The sequence below is a fragment of the Aedes aegypti genome, chromosome 3 (assembly GCF_002204515.2).
Source record: "Aedes aegypti strain LVP_AGWG chromosome 3, AaegL5.0 Primary Assembly, whole genome shotgun sequence".
Taxonomy (NCBI): domain Eukaryota; kingdom Metazoa; phylum Arthropoda; class Insecta; order Diptera; family Culicidae; genus Aedes; species Aedes aegypti.
The window spans coordinates 89,356,652-89,369,605 of record NC_035109.1 but is presented as its reverse complement, the minus strand read 5'-3'; the positions used below and the strand labels follow the sequence as shown (position 1 = coordinate 89,369,605).

Here is a 12,954-nt window from a genome sequence, read left to right as displayed (position 1 = left end):
ATCATAATTTGCATTTACACTACATTTTGACTTCTTTTTCAAAAATTAATTTTCTCCCATGAACCCATTGCAAAAAATTGATTTAACATCTATTTACCCCAAAATTTTTGGAAAATTTTATGAGCGATATCTTCATTACATATTAGCGTTGCATTATCATTCGCTCTTCATGGCGTTTGAGTTCATTTCGTGCAAATATTCGATAGTCCATAATTGGTACACTTTTATGTCGAATGCTAGGAACGCTATTGCCATAATTGGTACAAAGACAACGCTTTTTAAAATCCATTTTTAAAAGCTTAAAGTCAATTTAGTACTAAAACTGTTTAAATCAACAGATTCGCAAGGCTTTAAACTAGTAATTGACACCAAAAAGTCATGCTTGCGTTTTAGAAACGCATTTACAACTTGATTTTTATTACTACTGTTGACATATTGCATCCATAATTGGTACACCTACCCTAGTTCTCGAAAACTTATTCAAATAGTCTCAAGTCAGAAAAGTGAACAAACTTACTTTATCGATCCTACGTGTTTCGGAGACGAAATTCCACACGTTCCGCTCTTACCCAACAAGATTTTTCACTTTTAGAACGTTTAATTCCGGAATTACAAAACGGCGTAAGTAAGAATTTCAACTTTCGCACCCCAACCGCTACTTTCACCGCTCCGTTGTATGGAGAGACAAATGTCGAATTCGTTTTTGAACCTAGGTTGGAACTGGCGCAACCCGTTCTAAATCACAGTTTCAACCCCAACCCGATTCAGGTTCGACCGAACTACAATTTGCTTGACATTGGTTTGTTTATGTGTTGATCACCGACCCAGTTCCTAAAAACGAAAACGGCAAAAGTGACTTAACCACGAATCAAAACAAAACACTACTTGAGCCGATTTTACACTGGTAGAAAAACGTCGAAAGTAATTGAATGAAATGGCTTATCATTTTGTTATAATCATTTTTGTGGTAAATAATAGAAACTACCTAATTTTTGAACGCGACCTGATTGTATGCAAAATTCAAGCGATGTACACGGCGAAAAAATGATAAAAGGGTGATTCATTTTAAAACAGTTTTAGAAAACAGGTTGTGATTCTTCTTAATTAAATTTCAAAAAACCGTATGAAAGTTACTTACGTCGATTTGAAAAATTAATCGAGAGTTCTCGATTTTTTTCTAAAGCAATACAATAAATATACATTAGTTGCCGTAAGGATGCCATTCACCGCTCATTTAACAGCTTTTCACCATGTTAAATTCTGTCAAAAATCAGTCGTTTGATCTTTTTTATAACTTTTTGCGCTAGACGCAGGATAAACCATTTGTTTTAGTAGGAAAAAAGTTGAAATGTGAAAAATGTATAATGGTACCAAATGACATGTACACTATCCACCATAAGCATAGAATCGTTGCAATACTGAGTATTGCAGCACTTTTAAGTTTAGCATCACACAAAATCCAGTGATAAAAATGTTTTCAACATAAATAAAAAATCGTAGGGGCTCAAAGACGTATTTTTTAAGATGACCTCAAAAATACATTGATCTAGCACTTCAGATTCACGAGATAATATTCATTTTAGGTGATGCTAAACTTTTCAAGGTGCTGCAATATTCAGTATGAGTGTTGCAATACGCGATTCCATACTTATGGTGGGTAGTGCATGCTAATGATACAGGTTTAGAGGGCCATTCACCGCTCATCCTAAGTATGAGGCCCTATACACAGCACTAGTTGGAATCAATTTACTTTCATTAGCTGGTTGTTATCTTTGTACTGTAGTACGACAACATATATAACATTACCAGCTCAGAAGCATTTTTTGATCTGCCATATTGCCTTAAACAGCCTAAAATTATTTTTTAGAAAAAAAATATAAGATAAGGGGCGGTCCATTAATTACGTAAGGGTTTATGGGGGGAGGGGGGTCTGAGATTTCTTACGTGCCATACAAATTATTTTTAATTTTCATACAAAAAATCTTACCATGGGGGGAGGGGGTGGGGGTTGAAAAACCTCGAAAAATGTCTTACGTAATAAATGGAAATCATATACATTTCATTCTGATACAACCCTTTTTGGTATACCAATACATGCTAATAACTTTTATAGCGATGATTTGTTCATTCATTCATTTATTTAGTTAACATCTACACAGATAACACTGAATCAACAATTTCACGCCACAATACTCGGTTCGTGACAGCATCTCTCCATCCTCGGTTCTGCCCCACGCTCGCCAAATCGATACGCACTTGATCCGCCCACCTAGCTCGCTGCGCTTCACGCCTTCTTGTACCAACCGGATCCGAAGCGAATACCATCTTTGCAGGGTTGCTGTCCGGCATTCTTGCAACATGCCCTGCCCATCGTATCCTTCCAGCTTTGGCCACCTTCTGGATACTGGGTTCGCCGTAGAGTTGGGCGAGCTCGTGGTTCATCCTTCGCCGCCACACACCGTTCTCCTGCACACCGCCGAAGATCGTCCTAAGCACCCGACGTTCGAAGACTCCAAGTGCTTGCAGGTCCTCCTCGAGCATCGTCCACGTTTCATGCCCGTAGAGGACTACCGGCCTTATGAGCGTTTTGTACATGGTACATTCGGTGCGGGCGTGAATCTTTTTTGACCGCAGCTTCTTCTGGAGGCCATAGTAGGCCCGACTTCCACTGATGATGCGCCTCCGTATTTCACGGCTAACGTTATTGTCAGCCGTCATCAAGGATCCAAGGTAGACGAACTCGTCGACCACCTCGAACGTATCCCCGTCTATCGTAACACTGCTACCTAGGCAAGCCCTGTCGCACTCGGCCCCACCAGCTAGCATGTACTTTGTCTTGGCCGCATTCACCACCAGTCCAACTTTTGCTGCCTCGCGTTTCAGGCGGGTGTACAGGTCTGCCACCTTTTCAAATGTTCGGCCGACGATGTCCATATCATCCGCGAAGCAAACAAATTGACTGGATCTTGTAAAAATCGTACCCCGGCTGTTAAGCCCCTCCGCATAACACCTTCTAGCGCAATATTGAACAACAGGCACGAAAGTCCATCACCTTGTCGTAGTCCCCGGTGGGATCCAAACGAACTGGAGTGTTCGCCTGAAACCTTCACACAATTTTGCACACCTTCCATCGTCGCTCTTATCAGTCTCGTGCCTATCAGCCGGTGCAAACAAATGGCCAGCCTTTCCGGACCCATCTTTATGAGTTCAGCTCCGATACCATCCTTACAAGCAGCTTTATTGTTCTTGAGCTGGTGGATGGCATCCTTAACCTCCCTCAAAGTGGGGGCTGGTTGGTTTCCATCTTCCGCAGTACTGACGAAGGCATTTCCTTCGTTGTCCCGTCCTTCATTGCCTGTGCTCTCAGCACCATTCAGGTGCTCGTCGAAGTGCTGCTTCCACCTTTCGATCACCTCACGCTCGTCCGTCAGAATGCTCCCATCCTTATCCCTGCACATCTCGGCTCGCGGCACGAAGCCGTTGCGGGATGCGTTGAGCTTCTGATAGAACCTACGCGTTTCCTGAGACCGGTACAGCTGTTCCATCTCCTCGCACTCCGTCTCCTCCAGGCGGCGTTTTTTCTCCCGAAAGAGGCGGGTCTGCTGTTGCCGTTTCCGTTTATAACGTTCCACGTTCTGCCGGGTCCCTTGCTGCAGCATGACCACCCGCGCTGCATTCTTCTCCTTCAAAACCTCCTGGCACTTCTCGTCGAACCAATCGTTCCGTCGACTCCGTCCCACGTACCCGACGTTGCCCTCAGCTGCATCGTTGATGGCTGCTTTTACTGTTCTCCAGCAGTCCTCAAGAGGGGCTTCGTCCAGCTCACCCTCTTCCGGTAATGCAGCCTCGAGTTGCTGCGCGTATGCCGCTGCGACATCCGATTGCTTGAGCCGCTCTAGGTCATACCGGGGCGGCCGTCGGTACCGTACGTTGTTAACGACGGAGAGTTTTGGGCGCAGTTTGACCATCACCAGATAGTGGTTGGAGTCGATGTTAGCGCCACGATAGGTCCTGACGTCGATAATGTCGGAGAAGTGCCGACCATCAATCAGAACGTGGTCGATTTGCGATTCTGTCTGCTGTGGTGATCTCCAGGTGTATCGGTACGGAAGGCTGTGCTGGAAGTAGGTGCTACGAATGGCCATATTCTTGGAGGCGTCTTTATCATCATCAGTGCTTCCGGAGTGAGGGCTGTGCACGTTTATTATGCTGAAGTTGAAGAACCGGCCTTTGATCCTCAACTTGCACATTCTCTCATTGATCGGCCACCACCCGATCACGCGCCTCTGCATATCACTCATCACTATAAAAGCTGTTCCCAGCTCATGTGTATTGCCGCAGCTCTGGTAGATGGTATGGTTACCTCTAAACGTTCGCACCATTGATCCCTTCCAACACACTTCCTGCAACGCTATGATGCCGAATCCACGGTACTTCAGCACGTCGGCGAGTATGCGTGTGCTCCCGATGAAGTTGAGAGATTTACAGTTCCACGTATCGAGCTTCCAATCGCTAGTCCCTTTACGTCGCTGTGGTCTTCGCCGATTGTCCCGGTTCGTATTCTCTCGTTGATTATTCGTTGCTTGGTTTTTTTACGGCTGGCTTGCAAGGCCTGACACCAACCCCCTAGATTTCCGGAGGACCATTCCCCCTAAATGTTCGGAGGACCATAGTGCGCAGTTTAGCTTAGAATCCTTCTCCGGCACTCGGACGATGATCAGCCGCCCCTGACATGGGGAACAGACGCTGTTGTGAGCCGCTCCTAACATGGAGTACAGACGCTCAAGGTTTGCAGAAGCAAAAGCAAAAGCAAACCCCCCCTTCCCTGTCAGCATACGACCAAAGTTCCCACCGGGGGTTGGTTACCCGATCTTCCCTAAGGTTACTCGTACCCCGGCCAGTACCGCGAGGAGGTATGGATAGGAGTTGCTGGGCAAGAGGCTAAGGACTGCACAAAGGGGTCTATTTTATTCCTTCAGGTACGCGAGGTACCAATGGTACGCCATGCCCAGCCATTTACAACCATGATTTGTTCATATTTTTCAAAATAACTCAATGAGCGGTGAAAGGCGTCCTTACGGTATAATACTTAAATCGGAAGCTGCAACACGAGAGTCATGTATAATCCTACGGCAATTGTTATATGAAGTTTCTCAGATTAAAGTGATTCTAGATTATAGAAAAATAATGCAAGTACCTATCGCAGACAAATATATGTAGGATTCATAATAAGGGTTGTTTGTTCATAGCCCATATTTTTTATAACAATAACTGAAAAATGTTATTTTCAAAACTCACTTCACTGTGGTATGTACACCACTGTGGATGAGAAGGGTTTTGCTGAATCCCCTTCGCATACCTCTGTAGAAACTTCTGTGGAGACCTCTGTGAAAACCCTGTATATAGCTCTGTGAAGTCTTCCTTGATAATATCTGTGGAGACCTCTGTGGTGATCTCTTTCGATATCTGTGTAAATATAGATTCTGTAAGATAACTGGAAAACACTTCCGTTAAGATGCAATCTCTTTTTCATTGGTATTGTAAGGGTAAATCAGCGTGTCCTTGGCCATCTTTTTTGAACTCTTGAACTAAATCTGGATAGGAAGCTCGTTACCCATAGCAAACACCTACATTAGTTCTACCTATACCAAAAATGGACGTCCTGCCTTGTCTTAGTGATTTCAGACCTATCTCACTAACATGTTGTTCCAGTGCTTCTTCATGGACAAACAAAATCCTTGTGTATCTACGCCTTCGTAGATGATGAATCGGAGCTCACATTGATGGAGCAGAGTTTGGCTGACGAAATAGGGGTTCAAGGAGCGAAAAGGTCACTATGCTTGCGATGGATTGGATATGAAAATCGAACGGAAAGTCTTTCGCAAATAGCGAATATAAACATTTCAGGCGTAATGAATCCCTCTAAAAATACCCGCTTGTAAAAGTGCACGCAGTCGCATGCACTCTTTGAGTTTCCGATATGCAACAAAAGTATCGTCATCTGGAAGATTTGCCCTTGGAATCGTGCGAAGATGTCAGCCCACGACTGCTAATGCGGCCTGGCTCACACATGCCTAGGAAAGGTTATAAAGTCTCGCGAGCCAATTAGCCAGCAGCGATCAAGACTAGATTGGGATGGACGATCTATGGGAGTTGCTCTAGAGATACGAACACCTTTGGGCATATGAAGTTCAAAATCTACATGAGACAATGAGACAATATTTCTCATTGGCAAGCATTAGTAGCAGTAAGCCGAACCAACTATTTCTATCTAACGACGATCAAAGAGCAGCTGACTTGTTGCAATCGCTCAATTGACCAATTTTCAATTGACTCAATAATATTATATTCGTACAAAATCGACTCTTTCTGAGCCCCTCCTGGCTACACCACTGGTCCATCACCCGAAAGGCTGTGGGGTTTTTCATATTTCGACATGTAGAATCTAACAAAAATAGTCTTGTTGAAAACCCCCTTGTAACACCAGGAATAGTTTTCCAACTTGAGGGTAAGAATAATAGGTGGAAGAATTTAGAAAATCGGTTGAACTATCGCTGAGGTATAGTCGACACGCAATTAAATAGTTTTCGGGGCTCCAGGTAACTTTTTCAATCCCAAGGTTTCTCCAACTAAATTTTAATTGCTCTACAGGTTTCACCACGGCTGCATAATGCGGAAACGAATACTCAGCCGGTCCCTACCATCGTTACTCAAGAACCAAAGGATATCCCCCTAGCAAAGCGAACCAAGCCACCGGTGGCCGTCATTCGATACAGTCCCCAATTAGAAGAACCCATCGCAGCACATGAGCTGTCCACCATTCCCGAAGTCGAAACTCCGCTTGCCTCCAAGATCAACATCTCGGTAGTACCTAGCGAAAAGCTCGATCCTGCCGAACAACTGCTCATTGAAGTGCGCGACAAACTTCTGGACCACGCCCGTGCCCTTGGCTACGAAGATTTTCCCAACTACCAGCAATACGTCCGAGAGCAGAATCTGGAAGGCACCCGATACGATCCGGAGAAGACCAGCTACTCGCGCCTTCACGAACTGCTGGAAGTCACCGACAAGAGTGACCACCTTCGCTATCAAAACTTTCCCGTACCGGCCCCGGAGATGAACGTTACTGAAGAGAGTGCGAATGCGAACAACAAAAAGCCCGAATTGGAAAGCAACTCCAGTTCCAGCACCACACTCCCGGACGTGGTGGCCGAGCTCAAGCTCAGAAAGATTATCGATAAATCTTTCGACAACTCTCTTGACGATTCCAACCTTTCGACACCGGATTCTGGTTCGTTACTAGCTCTTCATCCTCTTCCAGAAAAATCCCCGATAAAATCGCACCAGAATCAAAACGATCCCCGCAAAACCCCCGACCAATCCGTCTCGGAGACAACGGCATCCCTCGAACGGGATCTCAATCAGCTTGGCCTGCGCTGGGCCTCAAGTATGCTGAAGAAAAACCAGCAAGCCCTCCTACAAGAGCACTCCAGCAGCTCGTCCCTCTCACCGGCCGAAGACATCCGCCGCCTGTCGGCCAGAAAATCCAAACCACTGCCATCTCTTCGGGACGACCCAAACGATTCGCAGAACACAGTCTCCGGTAAACCCTTGAACCTTAAAGAGTTCGTTGCCCGTGAACTGATGATACGGACCCATTCCGATCCGAACTCGCTCTCGGATTCGTCCAGTCCGTGCAGTATGCTGTTACGATCATTGCTGGACATCAGCCACATTAACACCTCCACTCCGGAATTGCTCACGCAAACCACGGATAAGAACATTCAGCGAACGTCCACTCCGGTGGCCACGAAATCGTCCTCCGGCGGGACCCCACGGGAAATCGCTGTCGCCAATGATGGCAGCCTGAATGTTACGAATGGGCTATTCTCCGGCGAATCGCGAATTTCGTCCGTTCACATGAGTTCTTCTTCGGGCGGGGAGAACAAACTGACCGTTCCGAACGTGCGCCTCGATGTGCACCGGTATGCAAAGGGACGGGACACAGCCCAGAAGTAGAGAAGCATAAATCACACGCTCACATTACATATATTTGATAGATATCTATTTTAATAAAAGTGCCTTTGAAGCAATATTTTATTGGAATAATGTTCTCTAATGAATTGAATACTCAACTGAGACTTAAGCCTTATTGTGTAGGAATTGAATTTAATTCTATGCATGCGCTTACAATCAATAAATTGAATTGTAAGTTACGTTTACTGTATTAATGTTAAGTTTTAGCTCAAAATCATTACTATCTAGGACTATTATTGATAAGTTGGATAGAAAATTAGAATGCGTTTTCTTTTCTCCATAGGATGCAACAAATTAAGCACTGTTAGTCATAGGCATACAAAAGCATTTAATAAAGATTATTCAAACTGTATTTTGCTTGGTTACTTAAACCGATAACGCCCTGGGATCTATTTTGAGATAAATATTTTTCATTATATCCCAAGTTGAACCGTTGTTACAAAAGTGTGCACGCTCCTTCATAGCAGCTGAGTGTTACGTCAAAGCGCGTAGGTACATATCTTCAATGCCTTTTCATTTAAATTTCTTTATTAGTATCATTTTAAACATTAAATTAATTTCTTATATCTAGATGTTCTGCGTCAGGCTACACTATCGTCCTGATTTACCCTGTTAACAACATATTTCATTACATTTGTCGTAGCAGTTCAGAATTCTTATGGGCGAGTTGATTTCACCTGATTATGAGAGAGAAAAAAACGCTTTTAATTAACTTAACCTAACATAGCCTAAATATAAAACGAGCAGTGCCTTGAAAGAGCCCGAGCCAACGAGTCAGTTTAAAGTTTCATCTCTTTTCCTCGATTTTCGCGCGAATTGCTGGGCAGCGTCTTGAAAGAGCCCGAGCCAATGAGTCAGTTTAGTGTTTCGTCATTTTTATCTTCGATTTGCCGGGCAGTGCCTCGAAAAAGTCCGAGCCAACGAATCGGCTTGGTATTTCGTTTTTTTCCCTCGATTTGCGTGCGATTTGCCAGGCAGGTAGTACTTTGTGAAGCCCAAGCAGGACGGTTCGATATTTGCGTCGTTGGAGAGGTTTGCTCTCGGTTTCGCGCGTATGTTCGTCGCCGGAGAACTTGGTTTCCTGTTTTCGCGCGTCTTGCTGGGTAGGTGTTTGGGAAAGCCCAAGCAGGACGGTTTGTTTTCGGGACGCCAAGAAGCTTCGCTGTTCGCACTGTGTGAGTACGAAGAGATATTTGTGTTCAGTCGAGGATGGATTACCAACTGGTGAGTTCGTTTCATGCTTATGATAACACATTTTTTCTTGAAAGCGTAACTTTTATGTAATATTAAAACAAACTTTGTATGGTTCGTCACTATAAGTGTCGGCATTATGCAATTTCAATATTATAGGGCAGTCTATATTTCGGATTATACTTCGGATGACGTCCACGAGGTTTGCCCGACAAAACTGGAATGGTTTCTTTATTCATCAATCTTACAGAGGTTGAAGGAAATTACACTCTAAACGGAATTTAATAAAAAACATGAAACACGGAAAACGGAATACACTGAAAACACGCTAATCTTAAATCGGAATGTGGAATGGAATACACTCTTAACAAACAACAATGATTTAGTCTGAAATTCTACTACAATATACATATATTTTTCTCTTTCTGACATTATTAAAATATCTTTTGAATTGTTTGACATTGGGAATGTTGATGTATTTTTTAAAAACTTCTACCATCTCAAGAAAAAAATGCACAGTTATACTCATTTCTAATTTTCAGACAAACTATGTATGGTTCGTCACTACAAGTGTCGGCATTATTCCTGTTTCATAAAATTTAAAATATATACATGTAGTTTTCAGTTTTCGCTATTAATAAAAACTTCTTTTGAATTGTTCGGCATTATAGATGCTGACGTATTTTTTATATCTTCTACCAATAACTTCTCGAGGCAAAAATACAAAACTAGCTTTAAATATGAGTCGTATATTTCCCCCTTGTCCATGGATCGCATCACCGACCAAAGGTGACTCCCAGATCTTTTCCTTCCTCACTAATAAGTAAACACCCTTCCCGTGGTGATTGTGGAGATGCAGAGGTATTCTCGGTCTCTAGAAGCAACAATCATTACACCCTAACATTCCTTCCCCATCCCAACTGACTGTAAGGACTGGGCCGGCGCCGTCATTGATCAACAATATTAGATCTGCTAAAATTGCGCTTCGAGAGTAAGCGGAAACTCCCATCCCTTATTCATTTGGATAGTAGTGCAATTCTTACCAGTTCCGATCAATCACGGAGTAGCAACCATTGACATGTACAGTCAGTCTATGCTATGCTATGCTATGCTATAAACTTTAATGAGTGAAGTAGAAGTTTGATTTGATTTTCCTGATTTTGAAGAAGGAAACCTTCAAGAATTGTGAGACTTTGTATGTGCGGGTAAATGTCAATTTATCATCTGTTTCCCCTGATTTGCCCTGAGGTTTAGTGTTGAAAGTATAAGACGGTCTTTCGTCAGTGCCGTAAAAGAGTCTCTTTACAACGTTTGAAAAGGGCCTATAGTGAAATGATGAGTTTTGTTACTTATGATGCATATAAGTCAATCTCTTTCCTGCACACGCACGCTCACGGATTGTTTTCATACGAAAACTGTTTCCATTTGATCTTGTAGCTGGAAAGAGAAGGGTGCGATAGCTTTATAAGACATTTGTGCGATTAACGTTGCGAAAACCATTTTAAATCATAGATTTTACATAGTTATGATGATATGAATTATATTGCGATATTCAATTATACCCTGAAAATATCATTAGCTGTTGTTAAAGGAAAATTGTTAAGAACACAAAAAAATCGAAAGGCACTAGATGAAAAAAACTGCAGCTAAATTGTTCACTATCTTTTTGTTCACATCTCATAGTTCCCTTGGAAATAAATTTGAGCCTGGGAAAACTTGAGACGAAAAAGTACAGTATTGACCCGATTTTTTCAGCCCCCGATTTTGTCTACCCTCGATTTTATTTACCCCAATTTTAGCATCTTTTTTGCCCGATTTTGTCTGCCTAAAATTATTATTTATTTTAATCAGAGCATACACGTCAATACTGGTAATATTGAGTGCATAAAGTCAATTATGATCTTGGCCACGTCTATACAATCATCTTAAGACCGAAATTTTGAAATTAGAAATTTGTGATAATTATCCAAGAAACTGATCAATGTTACCTCGCTTCCTTGACCTTGTAAAAAGTTTAAAACTAATAGGTTATCGTCACAAATAAATAAACACACATACATTACGGTAAATAGGAAACGGAAGTAAAAAACAATGTTTATTTTAACAAAATCATAAAACTAAGTCCTTAAGTTAAAATAAAACTTGACATCTTTCGAAAATAATTTTCCCGATTTTGTCAACCCTAAATGCAGCATGGGGCTGACAAAATCGGGACATTACTGTATGGGATTTTTAAAGTTTCGATAAAAAATTGAATATATTTTTTTCAGTGTAGTCCTCACATTAACCCAAACTTGAGTACGAATTTATATTTTATTTTTCTTAGATAGCTTTTTTAATAGGCTTTGGAACAGCGTACAAATATCTGTATAAAATATTACGGTTTAGCTGTAAATTCAACCCAAAGTGTACCTTGTGTTTGCATTGAATTTTCAATTTTTCCTAGAAACTCTTACTTTGACATACTATAACTAGGAAACTATAAATGATCTTGCTCGTATATTCCAGGAATGTCTTAAAGTGAAGATGAATCGAAGCTAAACTTTAAAGCACAAATCCGGAGAACCGAACACCCGTTTGAACTGAAAACTTCATCGATTGGTCACCACTAGCAGTGACCAATCGATTAAGTTTTCAGCTTAAACAAATGTTTGGTTCTACAAATTTGTGCTCTTGAAAATTTGAGATTTGGCTTCGATTTATTTTCACCTTAATAGAAGTGTTTACTATGTAATGAATTACAAGAAAAACCTATCAGAAACAGTCATTTTTTCGATTATTGGCCACCTGTTCGCCCATAGTGCGATAGTAGGGTGTTTTATGTATTTTGGACAGAGCGTTACGCGTATATAATTTGGCCACCTCCATTTGATTTTGCCGTAAATGGCCAAATTATATACGCGTAACGGTCTGTCCAAAATACTTTGATCACCCTAAAGGGAACAATAGTAGAAAAATAGTACTGAATACATAGTCAATTTGGACAAGTTGAGATGTAAAGTTTGAAAAATAATAGAATCGCTCTGGTGGGCTTTGATCCCACGACTCCCAATACGCTAGACTGGGCGCGTTAACCAACTACGCCACAGAACGGGTAACGATTCAGTGGTCAGCCGTGTGAAAACCGTAATGTTAAAGGAACGCTTAACGTACATTTTTCGTTGAGTAGTTATAAGTATTAGAGTGGTTCAAAAAATCTATTTTGCTCCACACCGCTTATTGAATTCTAGATTAAATTCTGAGTGTCCTCCCAAAATTTGAGCTTATTTAGATGAAAACTAAGACTGCACAAGCCCTTCAAAGTTTGTATGGGAATTACTATGTGTTCTTAAGGGCTACGCTGTTACTGTTAGATGCATTTGTCAGCTACGACTTTGTCGAAGACCGTATGCAAATCGGACGCCTCAGTAATTAGATTTCGATTTTAGTATGAGTTGAAAATCTTCGGCTATAATAATTGACCTGTTCTGCAGGTATCACTGAATATATGCAGTGAAATATAGTAGCCATGATTTGTGTGTGCTATCAGTAGAAGCATTAACCTAATATTTACTAATTTTTCTATTGTACTATTGGTGCGAAAACCAGATGCAGCAATGTTGCCTGTTCAGAAGATAAATGAACACTGTTTAAGAATTTCCAATTGGATATACATCAATAACTTATTACTGAGCCGTCCGATTTGAAAACGGTCTTCGCAATTCGGTAGCTGACGAATGTATCTAC

General features: G+C 41.9%; 1 protein-coding gene across 1 annotated transcript in view; it reads left to right on the top strand.

The window, feature by feature from the left end:
• Window positions 1-8,389, top strand: part of LOC5566154 (titin) — a 33,215-nt gene extending 24,826 nt beyond the window's left edge. The window contains exon 5 of the mRNA XM_021849577.1: window positions 6,652-8,389. Coding sequence (XP_021705269.1) covers window positions 6,652-8,019 — 1,368 coding nt within the window. The 3' untranslated portion in view covers window positions 8,020-8,389. The remainder of the gene's footprint in view (window positions 1-6,651) is intronic.
• The last annotated feature ends 4,565 nt before the right edge of the window (window positions 8,390-12,954 follow it).